This window comes from Jaculus jaculus, chromosome 10 (genome assembly GCF_020740685.1).
Source record: "Jaculus jaculus isolate mJacJac1 chromosome 10, mJacJac1.mat.Y.cur, whole genome shotgun sequence".
Lineage (NCBI taxonomy): Eukaryota > Metazoa > Chordata > Mammalia > Rodentia > Dipodidae > Jaculus > Jaculus jaculus.
Genome location: NC_059111.1, coordinates 88,415,465 through 88,440,151, shown reverse-complemented (window position 1 = coordinate 88,440,151; position 24,687 = coordinate 88,415,465). Strand labels below are relative to the sequence as shown.

Genomic DNA, 24,687 nt, shown 5'->3' with positions numbered 1-24,687 from the left:
ACGCATATGGAGTTTGTTTGCAGCAGCTTGAGGCACTGGCACACCCATATTCTCTCTGTCTCTCTCAAATAAATAAATAAGAATTAAAAAAAAATTAAAAGGTGCTTGCTTATAAAGCCTAATGACCTGAAGGCCTGAGCTCAATTCCCCAGCACCCACATAAAGCCAGATGCACAAAGTAGCGTGGGTCTGAAGTCCTTTGTAGTGAGCAGCGAGCCCTAGTGTGCCCATTCTCATTCTCTCTCACACACACAAACAAATAGGTAAAAACAAAGAAAGATACCTGCACTAAATCCAAATTCCCACCCCTCCCCCATTACTTGAAGCCCATCTATAAAGGGAAACATGGTTTAATGATGGTAAGGGGCAGGCTAAGGGCTGCTTTCAGTCAAAAGAACTACAGTTCTGTCAGGGGGAGGGGATATCTATGCCTGTCAGGTTCCCTGCCACATTGACAAATATATATTCCACATGTTAGAACTCTACAGCATGCGTAAGACAAAGGAACAGCCTCATGTGCAAGAATGACTACTGAACAGCTCTCTAGCATGATCCGCGGCTCTAAGGCTACGACTCATCTTGGTACCAGAAGGAAATAAAAGGGCCATCAGGGCAGAGAGTCCGTCTACCGATACCGGTACATCCTCCGGAGAGGCCCCTGGGAATCAGACACACATGTACTCCCACCTCCTAGCATCGTGACATCTGGCTGTTTTTCCTGATTCCTAAGGTTGTATATTATGTCTATTCTCCTCAGTGTATCAAAGTCCTGCTGTCATCCTCACCCTTAAAAACATAAACTATAATAAGCACCACAATACCCTAAAACTAGCAAATGAAGATCAACAGAGCTGACACTGTCATATGTACTTACAATGAAACCAGGTTTCAGACAGATTTCCACACGGGACAAGCAACAAAATACCTGACCACTCACCAAAACTGTGAAAGCCATCAAAGAAAGAAAAACCTTTTAGCAGGGCGGGGTGGCACTTGCCATGAATCCCAGCGCTGGGGAGGCAGAGAAAGGAAGATCGCTATGAGTTCTAGGTCACCCTGAGACTAATAATACCTGAATTGTATTCCCAACCACCCCTCAACAAATAAAATACTTGGCAATTACTCAATGAGGTGAAAAACATGTACAATGAAAACCATGAAACACTGATGAAGGAAATTAAAGACAACAGAAGTAAATGAAAACATACCCCATGATGTAGGTAAGAAGACCAGCATTGTCCAACTGCCAATACTACAGCAATTTATCCATTTATTATTTATCAAAATCCAAAAGATAACTCTTCTTTTAATATGAAATGCTCATTGAATTTTCACAATCCTTCTGAAATGAGCAAATACTTCTCTTGCAGAAAAATAGAATAGCCTATCATAAATTCATACTGAATCTCAAAGGACTCCTAAATAATCTGGAAAACAAACAAAACTGGATGATACCTAATAGTTTATTTCAAAACTTACTACAAAGCTACAGTAATTAAAATTATATGGTTCTGGCATACAGACAAGGGATGACTCCAAAAATAAACTCTGCATTTGTGACCAAATGACTATGAACAAAGATGGTAATCTAGTAAGTGGGGAAAGGACAGTGTTTGCAACAAATACTGCTGGGAAAACTGGCCATACAAAAAAGTTAGGTTGAACCTTTACTAAACACCACATATAAAGACTGGCTCAAAATGAATCTATGACCTAAATGTGAGACTTCAAACCAAAAATTTTAGAAGGAATCAAAATGCAGAAACATCACAGCTTTGGATCTGGTGATGATTTCTTGACTGTAACACAAAGTTGTCAGTGACAACAACCAAAACAGGCAGACAAGTTATATTTTCATTGTGTATCAAAAGAACTACAAACAGTAAAAGGCAATCCAGAGCGAGAGGCTATTCCTTAATCACATCATACTGGAACATATGCAAAATTCTAAAACACAACAACAAAAACCTCAAGTAGCCCAGTTAAAAATTAGCAAAAGGACCTTGGTTCAAACCCAAACACTGCAAAAACACTATTATTTAAATCCCACAAATAGGAAAAATACTTACATTTCTCAACAAGATAATCAAAGTGGCCAATGACCACAGAAAAAGGTGATCAATTATCACTAATCATTAAAGAATGCATAAACCAGGCAGGAGAGATGCCTTAGCGATTAAGGTGTTCGCCTGCGAAGCCAAAGGACCCAGATTCGATTCCCCAGGACCCATGTAAGCCAGATGCACAAGATGGTGCATGCACCTGGAGTTCGTTTGCAGTGGCTAGAGGTCCTGGCACACCGTTTTCTCTCTCTCTCTCTTTCTCTGTGTGTGTCTGCCTCTTTCCTTTTATCACTCTTTCAAATAAATTTTAAAAAAGAATGCATAAACCAAGACTAAAATTAAACATCACTTAATATTCTTACGACATTATAGCTACGTGATACTATAAGCAAAAAAGAAACAGAATATAGCAAATGTTAGAGAGGATATACAGAAACTGACACCCTTGTGCAAATGCTGGCAGGCATATCAATGGTACGGGAGAGCAATTTCTCAAAAACATAAAGATACACTTCCCATATAAGCCAGCAATCCTACTTCTGGGTGTATGCTTCAAAGAACTGAATGCAGGGCCTCTACCCTCATTTTCAGAGCAAGACTGTTCAGTTAAAGTGTGTAAGCAACCCACATACCCATCAACAGAGACACCTTAAAGTAAAAGAAAATTATGCACCCTGAAAGAGCAAAGACATTCTGACAAATGCTACATATAACATGGCTGAACATTCAGATCACTGTGCTAAGTGACAGAAGCCAAAGAAAAACACTAGACGATTCCACATAAGAGAGTTACTTAGAGTCCACCCTAGGAAGCAGAAGATGAATGGTTTAAATCTTTCCCTCTCCAATCACACTTATTTTACTCCATCTACTCTAGAAGTACCTTCTAAGCTTTTTCTAATCACCATCTTTGTTATGTTGAGTTCCTCCACTATACATCACATAGACCTGAAATGCATTCAGTTTTTAACATGTTTGACCTTTATATTTGGAGAAATCATACAGGGGAAGTATATTATTTTATGGCTTAATTTTTCTATCAATGCATTTAAACTTTATGCAGATATGTGCATAACTTGTGTTTTTTCCAATGATATGGAATGGCAATACCATATCAATATCTATCTGTCCATCCATCCGTCCATCCGCTTCATCTGTTCATAGAGATAATTTCAGTTACAATAACATTTTAGGGGCTGGGGAGATAAGTCAGTTGATAAAGTGTTTGCATCCCAAGCATCAGCATCTGGGTCTGTTCCCCAGAACCCATGTAAAAATGCTAGGCATAGTGGCACATGCTTGTAATCCTAGTGCTGCCAAAAAAGAATCAGAATTCTTAAGACTGTCTCGTCAGCCAGTCTCACCAAATTGGCAAACTCCAGGTCAGTAAGAGACCCTGTCTCAAAACAGATTTGGTGGCGTTCCTGAGGATGGCACCTGAGGCTGCTCTCCAGCCTCCATACGTGTCACACATGCACATGTGAAGCTAGAGGGCATTTAGACACACTAACATGCATGCACACACTACATACACATAAAATCATTATACTGGATGCAAAAATGTTTGGAAATAGCATTGTAACACTGATAATATGTCTTTATTCACAACAGTATAAAGCTATGCATGTATATATACACATATATGTGCATATATATATATATTTCTTTAATTCTACTTTTAATATTTTATCATTATATACACAAAATTGCAACCCTGGTTAGAGCTTAAGATTTTTAAAGTATTTTCTTTAATTCTTTATTAGAGAGAGAAGGAGGAAGGAGAGAAAGAAGGAGGGAGGGAAGGTGTGTGTATGAGAAAGTCATAGGTACCACTGTGTCATAGGTATCATAATATATATGGTGTCTTTTTAATTGTATGCTTCTAATTGCGAATAATAAACAGAAATATATTTCCAAAAAAAGAGGGTTACTTAGAACACAGAGACAGGAAATAGAATGGGGGCTGCTAGGGACGTGCGGATAAGGAGGACAGGGGAAGGGACAGTTATTGTATAATAGGTGTTATAAGAATTTTGGAAATGGATGGTGGTGATAGTTACACAACTATATGAATATACCTGGTGGTACTAAATTATACATTTACAAATGCTTAAAACTGGGCTGGGGAGATGGCTCAGTGATTTAAAGATACTTGTTTGCACAGCCAACCAGCTTGGGCTTGATTCCCCAGAACTCTCTCAGAGTCAAATGTAAGAAGTAGTGCAAGGATCTGGTGTTCATTTGCAGCAGCAACAGACACACCCTGGCATACCTTTACACACACATACAGTCATACATACGTGCAAATAAAGTTAAAACTTTAAGAAAGCCAGGCGTGATGGTGGATGCCTATAATCGCAGCACTCAAGAGGCAAAGGTAGGAGAATGGTCATTTGGGAGGCAGAGGTAGGAGAATCTCCATAAGTTCAAGGCCACCCTGAGACTACATAGTGAATTCCAGGTCAGCCTGGGCTACCGTGAAACCCTAGCTAAAAAAAAAAAAAAAAAAAATTAAGAAAAAGAGATGCCTAAAATAGTAAATTTTATGCTACATGAATTTTACCACAAAAGAAAAAAATTGGGGAACAAACCTTGGAGACATGACAATGAACTCCACCAAGAGCTATGATGCTAAGTAACTCATGTAACTGGAAGCTCAGCAAGAAGTGATCCGGGCAAAACCAGTTTCATCATCAAATCCATGTCGCCATGGCTAGCCTGTAACTTGATCACCAATGTTGGGCTTGACTGCCAATGTCAACTGACTACTTTAAGCCCCCAAGCAAACCCCAAAAAGTATACTCTTTGAAGGCAAGGGTTTGAGCTCCTTTACATCTTTTCAAAATGCTGAGTTTGGGCCGGTTTACACCCTCACATACGGACACAGAACCAACAAAAGGCCTCTAACCAGCAAGGCAGCAAGAAGACATCTCTTGAGGACATGCTGCCCCTCCCCCTCCAACAAAGCTATTCGGGTCTGTGAAATCTGCAATGCCCACAGATCCAGCAGCAGGGACAGGGAAGCCAAGCCACGTGCTCAGGGGACCATATGGCTACAAACAGCACAGATCAGCTAAAACGCCACAGGGAAGGCAGGCAGGGAACTGGCAGGCCACGACGGGCACAAAAGTCTCAGGCAAGCTCAGCTAATCGCTGTGAAGGGAACATGCTTCTCTGCTAACCTGGAGAGACAAGGAGAACCCTCCCTGACATTTCTAGCCCTGAGGAATTAAAACTGCTTAAGCAGATAGATGATGGAAACCAGTCTTTCAATAGGGTACATGTATTAAGTAACACTTAGTTAAGGGACTGGGGAGATGACTCAGTTCGTAAACTGCTTGCCACTCAAGCATGAGAACCTGAATTCAGATCCCTAGGACCCACATAAAAACCAGGCATGATGGTATGTGTGTCTATATCCCACAGTTAGGGAGATGGAAACAGAGAAACCCTGAGGCTTGCTGCCTGGTTGGCCAGTCTAACCAAATCTGTGAGCTCTGGACACAGTGAGGCACCCTGTTTTTTAAAAAAAGAAAGTAAGTGGACACCTGGCAGTGACCTCTGGGCTCCTCATACATGTGCACATGTGTGTGCACCCACACACTTGCATGAGCCCACACACATACACGTGTGAACATCACATACATACATATGCCAAAACCAGTTTCAAACGTCTCAGAGGCAGTCTCTGAACCAACATTCATCTACGGCTGTGCACTGGTTCCAGGAATCAACTGTCAGACCCAGAGGCATCCAAGCACAGAAGTCAGAGGTTAGGCTCCACAAGGATATCAGTTCCTCTTAGTTGTGTCCTACATAATTAGCAGCAAAAATTAGAGACTGCTAAAATAAAAGAGCTCCTCTTTGCTAAGTCCTCACAATCATGTGCTCCATAGACAAGAGCTGTGCAGCAGTGTTTTTCTTTGTTTCTTTCTTTCTTAGGTGGCACTGGGGATTAAAGCTACAGCCCAGTGGTGGTTTGATTCAGGTGTCCCCCATACACTTAGGTGTTCTGAATGCTAGGTTCCCATAGGACGGAGATGTGGGAATTAACACCTCCTGGAGGGAGTGCATTACTGGGGGCAGAATCTTGGGTGTTATAGCCAGTTTCCCAATGGCAGTGTTTGGCACACTCTCCTGTTGCTATTGTCCACCTTATGTGGAACAGGGGGTGATGTCCACACTCTGCTAATGCCATAGTTTTTCCCTGCCATCATGGAGCTGGCCCTCGAGCCTGTAAGCCAAAATAAACCTCTTTTTCCCACAAGCTGCTCACGGCTGGGTGATTTCCACCAGCAATGCGGACCTGAGTGCAACAAGCCCTGTACATGCTAGGGAAATACTCTACCCTGAGCTGCATCTGCAGCCCTACTTTAAGAGCACTTAGTACAAACCATGTAAACTTGACTGCCAAGCTGTAGACGGGTTCAATGTTATGAAAAGTAATGCAGATAACTTCTTTCCTTTTTTTTTTTTCCTGGTTTTTCGAGGTAGGGTCTCACTCTGGCCCAGGCTGACCTGGAATTCACTATGTAGTCTCAGGGTGGCCTCGAACTCACGGTGATCCTCCTACATCTGCCTCCCGAGTGCTGGGATTAAAGGCTTGCGCCACCATGCCCGGCTTCTTTCCTTTTTTTTGTTGGGGGGCGGGGAGGGCTGAGGTAGAGTCTCACTCTAGCTCAGGCTGACCTGGAGTTCACTACATAGCCTAAGGGTGGCCTCAAACTTACGGTGATCCTCCTACCTCTGCCTCCTGCATGCTGGGATTAAAATCATGTGCCCCCAAACCTGGACATCCTATTTCTTTTTATTTCAATATCAATATCCAGAGTGTTATGGATGTGGGAAAACTATGGCCCAAACAACCAATCAGCTCAATTCACAGAGGTCACAAGACCCATAAAGCCAAAAACATTAACTGTGTATTCCTTCCAGAAAAGTTGGCCAAGCAATGTTCAACAATATATTAGGAAATAAACTTACTTGAACTGCTTAACATTGCTAAAGAGCTATTTGTGCTCCAAATCATTTCTAAGGAAATAGCTACCATTTGTGTGGAGATTTACTCCACTCTCCAAATACTGCAGAAATTACCAACTACATGAATATTGACCTACTGGGGACTGGTTAAACAAATTATGGTATAGCTTCAAAATGGACTATTAGGTGCCAATTAAGGAAGTACGAATAAACATTTATTTTGGCTCCCTCCCTAAACACCTCTAGATAAAAATTAAAAGAACTATTTAGCTGACCAATTCATCTACCTGTATAAGCCCAAGTGTATGAAAATAATCAGAAGAATATTGCAAGAGTCTGAAAGCTGGAAAGCAAATGGATGAGTAGCCAGCTCAACAGGTTCACAAAAGCTAAATCCTGAGCCAAGAATGAGAAAAGGCAACAGCCAATCTCCTGTATACAGCACAGCCCTCCTCACCTGTCCCCAGCTTGCCAAGACTATCAAATCAGGCATCTTCAGTAGTAATAAAAAGGGCCAAACACTACAGTTGGTTAATCTCAGCACTCAGCAGGCAGAGGTAGATCTCCATGAGTTCAAAGCCACCCTTAGACTACATAGTAAATTCTAGGTTAGCCTACCTCAAAAAATCCAAAAAGAAAACAAATTGAAAGAACAAATGAAACGCTTAGAAATTAAAGTACAGCCGTGCAGAGATGCCTCAGCAGTTAAGGTGCTTGACTGTGAAGCCTAAGGACCCATATTCGACTATTCTTATAAGCCAGGCGCACAAGGTGATGCAACTGTGCAAGGTCGCACAAGTGAACAAGGTAGCACATAAGTCTGGGTTTCAAGTACACTGGCTGGAGGCTCTGGCACACCAATGCTCTCTCTCTCCTCTCACTCTCTCACAGAAAAAAAAGAAAGAAAGAAAGAAAAGAAAAGGCCAGTTTGTTGGGTTTGCCTCAAAAAAGAAATTAAAGTACAGTAACAAAATATTCAGTAGAAGACTGGGCATGGTGGTGCACATCTTAACCCCAGCACTCAGGAGGCAGGGGTAGGAGGATCACCGTGAGTTCGAGGCCACCCTGAGAATACATAATGAATTCCAGGTCAGCCTGGGCTAGAGTGAGGCCCTACCTCAGGGAGAAAAAAAAAAAAAATTCAGTAGAAGGGCTGAAGGATAAACAAGCAGGCCCTTAGAAACAAAAGAATGCCTATAACCCCAACACTCTGGGGTCTAAGAGAGGACCATCTCCATCAAGGTCAAAGACATCCTGAACTATAGAATGTGAACCTCATTTCAAAACAGAATAAAACTTTTTCAAAAGATGATGAAAGAGTAAAATAGATTAATGGGAGTGAAAAAACCTAAGTGAGGTCAATCAAGGGAAGAGATTGAGTAAAGGAAAGGTAGAAGGAGGGCTATCAAAATCTAAGAGGATAAATCATATGGAAACCTACTTTTTTGGACAATGGAACACTCAGGAGCCATAGATTACAACTAGAAAATTTTCAGTGCCAGGGATGGGATACCTTCCAGTGAGTTGTTGGCCAGGGAGACCCCTGATATCCCCAAAACATTACAGGCCATTGCTGAGGCCCTTGGTTTCCCACCAGGAATAGATGGTAAGACCCTATTGCTGAAGACTCCACATACTTGGGCTGCAAGGCCACTGAGAAATCCTGCTAGACCTGAGCTGATAACCTCTTCCATGTAGACAAGCTGACAGAAAGCTGGAAGAAGCCATTCTGCATGCAGTTCAATGGGAGAAAGAGAAATCACCAGTGAAGATACTCAACAGTGGACACTGCAAGCCTTATATGTAGTCAGCCAGGCCAAATGAGCCAATGGGTGCAATAGTGGCATGTTTGTCATGGTGGAAACCAACTGCCCTCCAATTGTACTGGAGGCCCACTCCATGGGAGGGAATACATCCCTGATACTGAAAACCTAAAACAGGGGTAGTCATGAGCCCTAGAGGTGTAATGTCTGCTGCTGTCTGGCTACATGTATATACTATGTTCCCGAAACTGCCTGGTAAGCACTTCTCTTAATATTCATACCCATATATTAATGCTACTCTCACTTTTGGTAGAGAACCTTCTCTTTTCAGATGGCAGTGACCTTGGGACGACTCAGAAGGCATCACAGTGCTAACAAGAAGTGACCGCAGTGCTCAGTACTGAAATTTCTCTATCACATCTTCAAGGCTCAGGGTCTACTGCAGAAGAAGCAGCAGAAAGAATGTAAGAGCCAAAGGAAGAGTAGGACTCCTTATAACATGCTCCTCCAGACAGACACAAAATGGCCTGGATATCCATGACCTCACAGTTCCTGACACTGCCTACACAAGACCATCATAACAGGAGGAGAAGATGATGACATCAAAATAAAAGAGGGACTGGGGCTGGAGAGATGGCTTAGCGGTTAAGCGCTCGCCTGTGAAACCTAAGGACCCCGGTTCGAGGCTCGGTTCCCCAGGTCCCACGTTAGCCAGATGCACAAGGGGGCGCACGCGTCTGGAGTTCGTTTGCAGTGGCTGGAAGCCCTGGCGCGCCCATTCTCTCTCTCTTCCTCTATCTGTCTTTCTCTCTATGTCTGTCGCTCTCAAATAAATAAATAAATAAATAATAAAATAAATAAATAAATAAAAGAGGGACTGATTAAAGGGGAGGGGAAATGATGAAGAGTAGAGTTTCAAAGGTAAAAGTGGGGGGCATCACCATGGAATATTGTTTATTATCATGGAAGTTATTATAAAAAGATTATGAAAGAGAAAATAAAAGCAAGCTAGGCTTGACGGTGCACGCCTTTTAGTCCTAGCACTTGAAAGGCAGAAGTAGGAGGACTGTCATGAGTTCAAGGCCCACAAAGTCCAGCAGGCAAATAAAGAGTTCTAGGAAATGGGGGAACAGAGAAAGCAGATGGATGTCAACAACAAAACAATTGAAAGTATAAAGTCCCCAGACTAAAGGTCTAAACACTGAGGCAGCAAGGAAGCTCACAAACAGATGAAGTGGCATCGTTATGAAGTGCTAAAGCACTAGGAGTAAAATGACTTTGCAAAGTCCTTCAAGGAGGAAAAAGCATCATAAAAAGATGAATCAAAATGCTTTCAAAACACTAAAAAAGAAAGAAATAGAACAAGAGCCAAGAAACGGAATGACAATGGAGCAACACGTTAACAATTTTCACGGAAAATGACTTCCAAGTACGCTTTGCTAGATTACCAACCAAGTTTAAGTAGAAAATAGATAAGAATGGTCTCAGAAGATTCACCTCTCAAGTACTGCATTGCTGTGAAATAGAAACAAAAAAGCAAAGTAGACAATCATCAAGAAGCCACGAGATTGAGTAAGCATAGTTCTATGCTGAGATTTAGACAAAGCAGTCCCTTGTGACAATGGTGAAGAAATCTAAAGGTAGCAACACTGTCAGAGGGAAGCAGGACCTTATCCGGATCAGTACTGGTCACAGGCTCCAGGAAGTATTACTGAAGGTAACATTAGCAAGCTGAATGGATGTCTTGAGAGGAAATTTAGACAGGCAGAGTTTGAGAATTGAATGAATAATGTATGTATCATATATATGCATGTAAATGCTAAAAAAAAAATTAGTAGCTCCAGGGAAAATAAAAAGCTGTATAGGAAATAAAAATTAGCTTTAATATGCGATACAGCTCTTACAAAGTAATTAGTATTTTTCACAAGGTAAATATTGAATGTTAATTTAACAAAAATCATCATCATATTGGATGAAAGAGAAAGGACATGTGTATGCCCGTGTGAGTGTGTGTGTTCAAGCAAGAACACTAAATCATGAAATGAAGGGAAGGAGTGATGCTTACAAGAGGAAGATGAAAGAAGAGCACCACAAACATTCCATAAAACTGGCATAGGAATGAACCACATATTCAAAGTGACTACCATAGCCAGAAGTGGAGGCACACACCTATAATCCTAGCATCTGGGATCAAGGCCATGCCTGACTACATAATGATTCTGCGGCCAGCCTGGGGTACCTAAGCCTTCCTCTCAATACGAAATAAAACACGAAAACAAAAAGAAGAAGAAAGTGGTGCTGCCGGCCTGCAATGAGATAAGGAGCTTGTACCGGGTATCAATCAGCTTCACACACCACAAAGAACACTGCTCTTTTTCCTAGCAAGCTTTTCTTGACGAAAGCAGCACTTTCAATAGCGGCATCTGCGGGCTTTGCATTCGATCACAAGCCCTTCCTGTCTTATCAAGCCTCTCACAGTAATACTGTCATTGCAGACTAAATGTGCAGTGTGTTTGTTTGCATGGTCCCCAGCTGTTTGGAACGGTCAGAGAATCCTTGGGATGAGGAAGTTAACTGGCCGAGGTAGGCTACTAGAGGCAAACGTGAAGGTTATGTCCACTGTGGTTCGGGTCTGAACACTCTGCTGCCCGGTCCAGCAGCTCTGAGGAGCTCTGCTACATGCTCCCACCACCAAAGCCTGGGCTGGGCTGTGCGTGCTGCCACGTCTTCCCAGTCTGCTACTGGGAAAGGAAAAGAGCCACAGACACTATTTAGACAAGTCCGCATGGCTATATTCCAATTTATTTCATGACACTAAAATTCAGTTTCTTCACAAAATTTTTACATGCAAGAAAATAGTCTTTTTCAGTGTAAAATCCACAAGCCATACAAAAATGAGGGCAGAGTAAGCACTCCTCTTAATGTTCATACCCATACATTAATGCTATTCTCACTTTTGCATTAGAGAACTTTCTCTGTTCAGATGACAGTGACCTTGGGATGGCTCAGAAGGCATCATGGTGCTGAGAAGAAGTGACAGAGGAGTGCTCAGCACTGCAATATCTCTACTGCTCAGGGTCCATTGCGGAAGAGGTGGCGGAGGACTCCTTACAACGTGCTCCTCCATACACAAAATGGCCTGGATATTCATGACCTCACAGCGCCTGACACTACCTACACAAGACCATCATAAGAGGAGGAAAAGGTCATGACATCAAAATAAAAGAGAGACTGATTGAGAGGGGGAGGGTATATGATGGAGAAGGGATTTTCATAGGGGAAAGTGGGGAGAGGGAGGGAATTACCATGGTATATAGTTTACAATCATGGAAGTTGTTAATTATAAAAAATAAAAATAAGCTGGGTGTGGTGGCACATGCTTTTAATCCCAGCACTCGGGAGGCAGAGGTAGGAGGATTGCCGTTGAGTTCGAGGCTACCCTGAGGCTACAGAGAATTCCAGGTCAGCCTGAGCTACAGTGAGACCCTACCTCGGAAAACCAAAACATAAAAAACATAGAGAGTGATAGAGATGATTTTAAAAATTGAGGACAGAAACAAATTGGCCCATCATTTGCCAATTCTGCCAAATGACACTGTGACCATCCTGGTTTAGAAAAGAAGGTGCTCTCACAATGTTTCTGGCAGAATGGGTATGATGCATGTCTACTTGGTGCTCTATTCCTATTTTAACAACAAAAATAGTACTCAAGAATATTTAAAGCTTAAGATTGTTTGTATTTTCACACATGTATCTGTGTGGCATCCAGGTGGATGCGCTCATGTGAGTATAGGTGCATGTGTATGGGCACGTGGGTATCTGCAAATATGTGCCACAGGTCAACACAAGGTCCCTTCCTCGACCACTCTCAACTTGTTATCTTGAGAGAGGGTCTCTCACAGAAAACCCAACAATCCCATTTCCACCTCCCTGGCAGTAAATTACCTGTGTGCAATGCTACACAGTATTTAACCAGGTCTTCATGCTTGCACAGCAATCCCTTCAACGACTGAACACCTTGCAGCTTCTGTGTGAAAGTCTTTTATCTACCTCTCAAATCCACAAACACAATTTTCTCTCTACTCTCTAAGCAAGCCTATTTTCCAACAACCTAAATTTACATTTAAGGTTCTACAAAGATTGTTATCCCTCATAATCCCCATTTAAATGATTTCTGGGGCAAATGCCTCTATTCTAACCTTGTAACAAGTAAAATTTATTGTAGTGATACTCAGTGAATAAAAAATAAAGCTGGAATTCTGGACTTTAAAAATAATAAATAATCCTGGAATAATCCTTTCCAGGTCCATCCATTTCTCTACAAAGCAGGGAGGTCCCTGATGGCCCCACCCCGAGAAAACATTACAGGCCATTGCCAAGGTTCTTGGTTTCCCATCAGAAACAGAGAGCAAAACCCTATTGCTGAAGACTCCACATACTTGGACTGCAAAGACACTGAGAAATCCTGGAGGGGAAGGGAGGGGAGGGGAAGAAAAGAGAGCCAGAGAGAGAATTAGCTTTACTTTTAACTTTGTTGTTGTTGTTATTTTAAGTAATGTCTCACTCTAGCCCAGGCTGACTTGGCATTCACTCTATAGTCCCAGACTGGCCTCAAATTCACAGCAATCCTCCTACTTCTGCCTCCCAAGTTCTGGGATTAAAGGCATATACTCCCAGGCCTGGCTAGTATTTTATTTTTATTTATTTGTAAGGAGAGAGAAAATAGCATACCAGAGCCTCTAGCCACTGCAAACAAACTCCAGATACATGAGCCACTTTGTGCATCTGGCTTTACATGGGTACTAGGGAATCAAACCTGAGTTGTTAAGCTTTGCAGACAAGCTCCTTAACTGCTAAGCCATCTCTCCAGCCCCAGTATATTCTTTTTTTTTTTAATTTTTTTTTTATTTATTTGTTTGAGAGCAAGACACAGAGAGAAAGACAGATAGAAGTGGAGAGAGAGAATGGGCTCGCCAGGGCTTTCAGCCGCTGCTAACGAATTCCAGACACGTGCGCCCCCTTGTGCATCTGGCTAACGTGGGACCTGGGGAACCGAGCCTTGAACCGGGGTCCTTAGGCTTCACAGGCAAGCGCTTAACCGCTAAGCCATCTCTCCAGCCCTATATTCTTATTTATAGAAAGTGTAGACAAAATTTGGCATAGCAGCTCATGTCCAAGTGCATGCTAGCACATTCCTCTGTCAATGGGAGCAGAGGTCAGTTCTGATCTGTATCAAGAACTGAAAGATGCATAGGAAAGTAACTCCCCAGTAACAACCCTCACATATGTCCACTACTGAGGGTGATGACCACTCACCCATCAGCTGCCTAGACATCACTTGCTAAAGAAAGAGATCACCTGAATACTCTACAACCTATTATTTTGGACAACCTTTAAAAAAAAAACGTGAAGAAATCCAGCCAATTCCTCAGAGACTCTGCAAAAATTTTACCATTATAAATTTGGGGATTTTTCAGGCCGACAATGCCACCTAGTGGCTTTCCATCCTAAATTCATGGCTAACTGAAGGAGACCAGCACTATTCCAAGAATATGGGCATTTAACCACATTTACCCTATAAATAGACAAAATGTTCAATGTCTTTTGCAAAAGCAAACACAGTCTGGAAAACATTACAATATTTTGAGAAGGCATGGAGGTCTCCCATGCAAACTACCAAACCTAAGGGAAAAAAAAAACATTTTCAGAGCACTGTTGGTACAACCATTTAATCTATTTAATAGCTCTAATCCCCTTCAGAACAATATATCAAAGACACATCAGGGAAGAACACAGGAGGGGGGAAAAAACCTCACCTGAGTTCCAAAGAGAATCTTTAAAATATGAGAGAGATTTCAAGCTGGCAATGCCCACAACTGTAACCCAAGAACTTATACTGAAGTTATGCTAATTTACAATGAGAAATACAAGACCCCTGCAATAAGCAAACACGCAAACACACACACACACACACACACACACACACAGCCTTGCCATAGAATGTTCAAGAGCGACAGCACTTCTAATTGTTCAAATCCTTGTATCATCACTCACCTGGCAATGTCCACTGTGCATATCAACATGCTGAGAATGACTCACCTTGGCAACGAACTGCTTGTCCTTTTGGTCCAAATTAGCAGTGGGAGCTACATAGTCTCTCCATATTCTCAGCCTGCGCTCCTTGGCAAACCTGACAACAAAGCAAGTATTCAAGATCACTCACAGAACAAGTCCCTTGTATTTGGGTCCACCAACATCATGGGAACAGGTAACACATACCCCTTCCTACCCTGCACACCTATTTAGAAGAAAGACCGTGCGTCAACCCAGAACATAGAATGACTATAAATGGAAAGATCCAAAAAAGGGTGCAGCCAACAGAAAAATCAAAATGCAGGTTCACTGCCAACTCATGACTGGGAGATTAGAATCTAGATGTGCAATAGCTTCAGCCTGGACAGTCCAGGTCCATCAACATAATTAACCCTTTGGTTTATCTAGACATCTTCTGAGGGCTGAGTGACTACTACAATAGAGAACAATCTGCCTCGTAAATGGGAAGAACACACGTATGGAAACAAACATTTTTAAGGGTCACATGACTCCTCAATTACCACTTGAATTATAAAAAGGTTATCAGCTACCAAATCCTACACAGAAAACGAAGAAAAAAAAACTGTTACCATGGTTCATCTAAAGGGTAAATAAAAAAACAGGAAAAAAAACTGCATAAAAGTTCATTAGGCTGGGCATGGTGGTGCTCGCCTTTAATCCCAGCACTTGGGAGGCAGAGTTAAAAGGATTGATGTGAGGTTGAGGCCATCCTGACACTACAAAGTGAATTCCAGGTCAATCTGAACTAGAGTGAGACCCTACCTAGAAAAAACAAAGTAAATAAGTAAGTTCATTAGTAAGAATTCAAAGCCCACATTGTCAGAAATTCATTTTTAAGTATTAAGCCTACTACTTTTATCTTTTTGAGTCAGACCAGGAATGGGAAACTGAATATGTACAGGTATTAAAAAAAAAAAATCAGTGCTAGAAGGAGGGCTTAGCAGTTAGGGCATTTGCCTGCAAAGCCAAAACACCCAGGTTCAATTCCCACGTTACCCAGACGCATTAGGGGGCACACGCACATCTGGAGTTCATTGGCAGTGGCTGGGGGCCCTTACACGTCCATTCTCTCTCTCTCTCTCTCTCTCTCTCTCTCTCTCTCTCTCTCTCTCTCTCTCTCTCTCTCTCTCCCTCTTTCTCTGTCAAATAAATGAATAAAATATTAAAAAGAAAAAAATCAAGCCCGGCATGATGGCACACACCTTTAATCCCAGCACCTAGGAGGCAGAGGCAGGAGGATAGCTGTGAGTTTGAGGCCACCCTGAGACTACAGAGTGAAGTTCAGGTAAGACTGAGCTAGAGTGTGATCCTACCTCAAGAAACCAAAAAAAAAAACTCAATCAAAAGCTATCTTCAATTATTTATGAATAAGTGGATGCATATGCAGTGGGAAGAACTATCATTTCTTAAAGCAGCATTACAACCAGGTTATTTCAAAGAAGCAGTAAATTGGAAAGACAAAGAGAGATGTGGTGGCTATAAAATGCATAAAATACTTCATTGAGAGGACAGAGTTGTGCCAACAATACAAGTGGCTCAAATATGGCAGGCCAAAGAGCAGGCAAGTAATCATGCACTGAGATATGATTTGCATTTTCTGGCCCAAGCTTCTTTTATAATGATGAGCACTCTACAAACTTCCATAAAAATCTCTACAGGTGTTATAAAACATGTAGACATTATGTTAATTGTACTCACTTTCTTCAGATAGGCAGGAACTTAGAAATGCAAAGAAAAATTATTAACCAAAGTAACTCAGAATAGCAATGGACTTAGAATTTTCAGGAATGAAGAAGGGAGGGAGGGTGGAGGGGAAGGAAAGAAAGGACTAAACATCATGCAATAGTTGGAAGCATTTGGAACACTGTATTACATCTTTCTAGTTTAACTGTGGCACAACATGAAATGTAAAAATGTAATAAACCACTCTTGTTTTTTTCATTAGTCAATACATTTTGGTCAGACATCCTATCAAATGGCAGAAATTAAAATACTCCCATTAGGCTGGGGAGATTGTTCAGCAATTAAAGGTGCTTGCTTGCTTGCAAAGCCTGGCAGCCTGGATTCAACTCCCCAGTACATAGATAAAACCAGATGCACAAGAAGTCCTGGTGCACCCAGTCGCTCCCTCTCTCTCCCTCCCTCTCTCAAATAGACAAAAAAGTTACAAAATAAATTAAATACTATCATAAAAACTCGCAAGAGCTAGGAAAAGGAGTACGTTGGTTCTTCAGTTTCGGGCAGTGAATGTCTCAGCTGTGCATCTCAACAGCACACACATAAAGGCGACTGTACTTTGAAGCTTTGGACAAAGCCACAGCACGAGCCTCGGCGTGGACCCTCTCATGACCTGTTTGCTTCTGCACAGAGGTAGCCCGGAAATGGACACTCAGGGTCCCCCAGCAGTACTTCCTTGCAGCTACTCCTGGTACCTGCTTCCTTTTCCTCCACTTACACCATCCAGTGGGAAAAGTTTATCGAAACATGTGTCCATACTTGACTGTGACACCGGAAGGAGCTTACAATCTTTGGAATAAGCATGCTCAGGCTTCTGGAAATAGTTACCACCTCAGAGCTGTCTTAGCACTTTTAATTCAGCATATAAGGCCTTCATGACCTGATGCTACTTTCACACCCACAGGCTGTACCTGTCCATCAAAGCCTGCTCAGCTTGCTGTTTAGGAGAAGCTGAGGAGCAACCCCACCATCGTGACATGCAGAGCACATAAGAGAACTAGGGAAGAGGTGACCCAAAATATGCTACAAGTAAACCATGAAAAAAGAACACTATCTGAGCAAAAATTCTAAGCCCTTTCTACTCAGCAATAAATTAAAATGAACTTAAAGATTAATATTGAAGTCACTTGACTATTGAAAAACTTTTCAAATTTCTCAAATCCTTTTCTGAAATAAATCGGACACTAACACAGATGGGTACTAGAAGATAAATTCTTTCTCTGAGATCTTAGCAGGATCTGTGGCTAGCAGGCCTTACCTCTCAGCTGCCCTCAGCTTTTCTGCACCCCGGGTGTAAACTGCAATCGACCAGTCCACACAGCGCGCAAAACCTTCCTTCAGGAGGAGCTCGGTGATATTGCCATTCTGAGAAGCAAGGAATAAGAAAGTGCAGACACAAATTAGACACTGTTACAAGAAACCCACTTCTCTTTGGTTCTTGGCAAACAGTCAATCAATCTGGTACTGGTATTTTTAAGTAGCTTCTTTCAATAAGAAACTCTCACTCCGATGGGAGACCTGCATAACTTGGAATGCTCTTACCAGCCCTGGCCTCTTATCACAACACCCAGCATAGTCCTTCTCACTTAACAGGAGTAAAAGAAATGTTAGTGGTACTGAATGGAACTGATATTTCAACTGCTTTTCCTATGGGCGGAGGAGGATGTTCATCTTTAGTAGAGATTACACCTCATTCATCCTTCCCTAAGATCAGCATTCTCTCCCCCTTTTCATAAGCAGAAAGCAGAACTGGCCAGGTGGGAACAGGTAAGCCACATTTTGCCTGGTGACTTACAGCTCATATTCTCCATGACCCAGAGCCATCTGGCAAGGCACGGCCAGACAGCCAGCACTACAGAAGAAACAGACGTGACCTTGGCACACCGCAAACCAAGCCTCCCAGCTGTCTACAGCTGCCCTCGTGGAAGAACTATCTAGCTGAGAAAGTAACAGGAGTTTATCTTTGTATTACACATAGGCTACAATAATGAAAATTAGCTTAGCTGTCACAAAACGAGGTCATTTCATGTCCCAGAATAATCCACCTATCAAAGTGTACAGTGCGTCAAACTCCCAGTGGTCAGAACTACAAGGACATAAATTAAATCAAATTAGGAAGTAAATAGGTAAGGTGTAGAATGGAGGAAGAACAAGCGGCCTCCTCCTGTTCTGCCCATACTCCAGACAGCTAACTTCTAGACCTGCCTATAAGCTTCCTCAGTCACACTCCACAAGTCTCAGTTCCATTTCTGCCGCACATGGCCAGTTCCAGCCTTTCCTACTGGCAGCTTCTAGCAGCCAACACTTGGGAAAGTGAGTGATGGAGTGCATCTTCCCCTTATGAACCTAGTAACATCTCAGATTAATTTCCAAAAGGCAAGAAGGTGCACAGGTTTGTTCAATTCCATAAGACAAATGACATCTCCCTAGAAAAGGCCTCAGAATCATTAGGTAGAAACCCTGCCAAGCTATTTAAGTGGATGTTAAATAGAGAAAAAGAGAAGCAAACGGCAGCTCTTCAAACTCTGAATACATTGCTGCCCATCACTGCCCAGGCTGCACAGCATACTTACTGGATGAAGGATGGTGCCCAGAATGTTCTGGTTGTGGCAGCTCTCCAGAATAATCTGAACATCTCTCTGAAGCAGTCGCGACTCCGTGAAAAACTTGGCTTCTGCGGCAAAAGGCTCTGGTGTTTCACTGCCATCTGCTTCTCTACGAAAAGTTGGGCACTAGAGAAAATTGAGGCCAGTGAGGAGGACTGTTTCACTGCAAGAGCCAGTAAGGAAGGCAGGCATACTGTAAGAGCCAGGCACCCTTCACACACCACGCCTTCAAAGGGTACAAAAGGCACTGGCTAAATTCAGGAAATCTCAGCACCTGTCCTTCTGACCCTCTTTAAAACACAATGGAGTTGAAGCCGGGCATGGTGGCGCACGCCTTTAATCCCAGCACTCCGGAGGCAGAGGTAAGAGGATCTCCATGAGTTCAAGGCCACCCTGAGACTCCATAGTGAATTCCAGGTCAGCCTGGGCTAGAGTGAGACCCTACCTCGAAAACCAAAAAAAAAACCCCACAATGGAGTTGGGAGAGATGGCTAAGCAGTCAAGGCGTTTGATTCCCCTGGACCCACGCAAACCAGATGCACAAGGTGGTGCATGTGTCTGGGGTTCGTTTGCAGTGGCTGAAGGCCTAGCACACCCATTCTCTATTTGCCTCCCGCCCTCTCTCATTCATATATATCTTTTTAAAACATTTAAAAATAAAAAAAAAATGGACCACTCAGGCTTATTGTTAAAGGCCAATAAGATACATTATCATGTAGAAAAACATTTTAATTTCAGTTGAAAAACTGGACCACTGCTAGGTGTCAGTGTCTGGCTTTTAATCCCTAAGTTTTTTGTTTTTTTTTTTTTTTAATTTGGTTTTTCGAGGTAGGGTCTTGCTCTAGCCCAGGCTGACCTGGAATTCACTATATAGTCGCAGGCTGACCTGGAACTCACAGCGATCCTCCTATCTCTACCTCCTGAGTGCTGGGATTAAAGTTGTGCACCACCATGCCCAGCTTAACCCCTAATTTTAAAAAATACAAATGGATAGTTTATAAATACAATAGTTTATAAATACATATTCAGCAAACTTAGCGCCATTTGTCCTTCCTTTTCTAAGTTCTCCAATTCCAAGGTGACCCAGTACTTTAAATTTTGAAAAGCAATTGTATGAGGCTGAGAGGTACGGGGGGGGGGGGGGGGGGGGGGGTGGGGTTGGAGCACGGGCCACACACCCCTCCTAACTGGCCATGTGGCCTGCCCATAACCACAGAGCTTAAATGGCAGAGATTGGGGATCCTGGTGCAAGCTGGCCAATTAGCTAGTCAAATCAGTGAAGCCTGGGTTCAACTGAGAGACCTTCTCAGTAAATAAAGTGAGGAGCAATCAAGGAAGACACCTTTGGCCCCCATACATACATCTGTGCCCACACACGTGAACATGCATGTATACCCGAGCACTTCTCTCTCCCTTCCTCCCTCTCTTTCTCTCTCTCTCTCTCTCTCTCTCTCTCTCCCTCCCTCCCTCTCCCTCTCTCTCCCACAAAGCACTCATAGACAAACAGAATTGTCTCACTGCAAAGCTTAAACCAAAGTAAGTGCAAAGTTCTCCGGTTAGTTGCTCAGAGTAGGAAGAAAGGGCAGTTTTTAAGTCCCCAGGTAGAAGACCCTGTCACTGGACACTTCCACAAATCCCACACCCAACGGTGCAGCTCGGTGCATGGTCTGACCTTAATCCCCGACAGCATGACCGTAACAAGGTAGTGATCAGGGAGGAGCAGGGCCCTGACCACACTGCCGTCCCGCACGTGCTCGATGATAGCTGCATGAAAGAACAGACAGCTTTAGTTATTACAAAAGCCACATTTTAGAAACAGGCAATGAATGCCCAATCAACTTGCACCTACCCCAGCTCCTCTCCCTGCAAAACCCTGAAAAGGTTTCCCCCAGAGAAACAGGTAAGTACTGACAGACCAGGAGAATTCACACAAATGAGCTCAGACCTACTTCGCCAGCTTCTGAACCTTCTGTGACTTCACAGCTCACATTAAAGCCCTGTTATCCAAAACCTAGGATGCTCCCCTGGGTATAAGGTACCAGCAAGAAATAACTAAGCCATAGCAGTTAAGGCACTTGCCTGAGAATCCTAAGGACTCAGGTTCAATTCCCCAGATGCACAAGCTGGTGAATGTGTCCTGAGTTCCTTTGCAGAGGCTAGAGGCCCTGGTGAGCCCATTTCCTCCTTCCCTCTGTTTACCTCTCTCTCAAGTAAATAAGTAAATAAACTATTTAAAAACAAACAAAAAGGAAAAAAAAAAAAGAAGTAACTAAGCCAGGCGTGATCACTGTGACTTCAGGGCCAGTCTGAGACTACATAGTGAATTCCAGGTCAGCCTGGGCTAAAGCAAGCCCATACCTCAAAAAAAAAAAGAGGAGCTAGAGAGATGGTTTAACAGTTAAGGTGTTTGCCTGCGAATCCAAAGGACCCAGGTTCAATTCCCCAGGTCCCACTTAAGCCAGATGCACTAGGTGGCACATGCGTCTCGAGTTCATTTGCAATGGCTAAAGGCCCTGGTGTGTCCATTCTCTCTCTCAGCCTCTTTCTGTCTACCTCTCTCTCTCTCTCTCTCTCTCTCCTTAACCAAATAAAACAAAATAAAAGAGTTGTTTTAAAAAAAAAAGAAATGCAATGATTGTGATGGGGAGGTAATATGATGGAGAATGGAATTTCAAAGCGGAAAGTGGGGGGGTAGATTACCATGGGGTATTTTTTTATAATCATGGAAGATACTAATAAAAATTTTTTTAAAAGAAATGATTAAAAACTCTACGTTGGGGCTGGAGAGATGGCTTAGCGGTTAAGCGCTTGCCTGTGAAGCCTAAGGACCCCGGTTCGAGGCTCGGTTCCCCAGGTCCCACGTTAGCCAGATGCACAAGGGGGTGCACGCGTCTGGAGTTCGCTTGCAGAGGCTGGAAGCCCTGGCGCGCCCATTCTGTCTCTCTCCCTCTATCTGTCTTTCTCTCTGTGTCTGTCACTCTCAAATAAATAAATAAATAATTTAAATTAAAAAAAAACTCTATGTTGGCCATATTTTATTGACTCTGTAGTTAATGAGGATTCGAAGCAGGATTAAAACTATGTAGCATGGAAGTATCTATTTATGAGTATATGGAACATATATCTCCAAGTATCAGAAGTAGTATTTAAGTAGCCTTTTTTGAAAGAATGGAAGAGCCACAATGCAAAAATGCCATCAATTTATACCCAGCAATAGCAAAGTAAGAGCCTCTGCAATTCATACACTGTTCTAAGTTGTATGCACCAATTCAAACTCCAATTCCGAAATGCCATGGTCTTTTACCCTTAAGGATTTCCTTTGGATATAAACGACAGATTTAGAAGATCTTACAAACCTCAAGAAGCAAAGAGAATAGGCAGAAAGAAATCATCCCAAGCCACATGTGCCTTCTCCACCAGCCTCACCATTGACAGGCTTCTGGTGGTGTGAGTCCACAAAGTGCCTTGGGTTCTCAATGATGTACTTGAGGTCCCGGATGGTATGTGAACCGTTCCCCTCGCTCCACATCCCTTTCTTTGCTGCCTTTGCTTGTTCCTCGCATTCTGCAAGTCGGTTCTGTTCAGGGCTAGAATATGGGGAGGAAAAGTGTGGTTAACGTGTTCATTAAAAAACTGTATAATTCTTGGCTGCTCATTTCTTCGGCATCTTCTCTGGAAGAGACCAAAGAATTCATCTGAGATCTGTGGCCTAAGACTCAGCCTATAACCAAAAAACCACCTTGAACCCAAAGTTGTTCTTTGCAAGTGCAGGTGAGATTCTAAGAGCATTTCATGAGAAGACCTGAAGAATGCCCTGCACTGCCCAGTGAGCAGACGAGGAGGAGGGAACAGTTCCAAGGGGAGCCATTCCCAGGGGGACAGCTTCATTCAACCATCCCAGATTCAGGAATCCAGGCACAGCTCAGCAGGGAGCAGTGCAGAAAAGGTGGCTAACACCCTCCCTTACACTTTCTGTCTACCAAATAAGGTTGGGGCATTGAGTGTGAGCTGCTAGTACAGCTAATGCTGCCCCCAAACTACTTATAGAACCAATAAGGCCAGTTAGACAAAGGCAGTTTAAAATGGTGCTTCCTCCTCCATCAGGCAGGAAGCCAAACTACGTACTAGAACAGCCAGAAAGTCACAGATAGACCAACCACATACTGGTTCAAAGGGGGCAGTGTGGAGAGGGGCAGGGACAATAGCTCAGAAGCCATGGAGGCACCTGAGGTTACTCGTTTTATATGCTCGCTCTCTTACAGCTGATCTAAGGAGAACTAAGTGCAAGGCTTCTGCAAGATCCCAAACACCTAGAACCCCCAGTGGGGATTACAGACACTGACTTTCCTCCCACTTACTCACCAAGGACTTCAAAGTAGAAATGACCTACCATCTCCCAAGCTGGAAGTCTTTGGTTCCTTTCTTTCTCCCCTCCCAAAAGACAACCAAAGAATCCTCAGGGATCCAAGTTCACACAGAAATTAGATGAAAGAAAAAGTAGTGAAAGTGATACAAACAAACACAAAACTGAGGGGAAAATAGACTTTAGGTATAGAGGGATTAGTACTCTGGTGGAGGTTTCTTTGTTTAGATGTTACAAAACTGTTAAGGGATTTTTCTTTATAATTCATTCTGGTGGTAAACTGGACCAACCCCCACCCAAAAAAAAACACTGCAACAGTAGTCATGCCAGTAATAGTCCTTAAAGTTAGAACTGTGGCATGCTTCCAAAAACACCACCTAAAACAAGTATCTTAATTTGACCAATTCCCACATGCACACACAACAATTACAGAGTCCAGTAAATGTCTCCTTACAATCAGAAAGGGCTGCAGAAGTATAAGTCTAAGTAGCTGGGGACAGGGTGCCTGGGCCCAAAGTCTACAAGGGCAGAAAGAAAACAAAAGGTACATTTGTGCTGTTGGCTCATTCTCATCCTGGTACACCTAAGGGAAGTGTTTACCCAAAGCCTTTTCTTCCGCTGCTGCAGTCATATCATACAGCAAGGACATAATCGTCTAAACAGCATGTTTACAGCTCCAAATTACTGATATAGCTTCTCACTTTTCAGAGACTAAAGTGTTAATTATAGCCAGCTGCAATCCATCCTGAGTGCAAACATGAGTCATCTTGAGCATGATATATGTACTCGAAGTTTTACATACAAACCTTCTAACAAGTTCACACTGCCATTGGCTAGACAAGCACATTTTTAGCTACCAATTATCTACAGACTCAAAACCAACCGTTTTCAAAGGTTTGGGAGAGGTGTAAATTTATCCTAACCCTCAATAGAGAACAACTGCCGGGCGTGGTGGTGCACGCCTTTAATCCCAGCACTTGGGAGGCAGAGGTAGGAGGATCACTGTGAGTTTGAGACCTGCCTGAGACTACAGTGAATTCCAGGTCAGCCTGGGCTAGAGC

General features: G+C 42.8%; 1 protein-coding gene across 1 annotated transcript in view; it reads right to left on the bottom strand.

Moving 5' to 3' along the window:
• The window catches only part of Snd1 (staphylococcal nuclease and tudor domain containing 1), a 485,819-nt gene that overhangs the window by 394,923 nt on the left and 66,209 nt on the right, over nt 1-24,687 (bottom strand). Inside the window, exons 5-9 of the mRNA XM_004658615.2 lie at nt 22,690-22,850; nt 20,936-21,027; nt 19,231-19,389; nt 17,916-18,022; nt 14,906-14,996 (exon numbers count right to left, since the gene is read on the bottom strand). Of these exons, the coding sequence (XP_004658672.1) occupies nt 14,906-14,996; nt 17,916-18,022; nt 19,231-19,389; nt 20,936-21,027; nt 22,690-22,850 (610 nt within the window). The remainder of the gene's footprint in view (nt 1-14,905; nt 14,997-17,915; nt 18,023-19,230; nt 19,390-20,935; nt 21,028-22,689; nt 22,851-24,687) is intronic.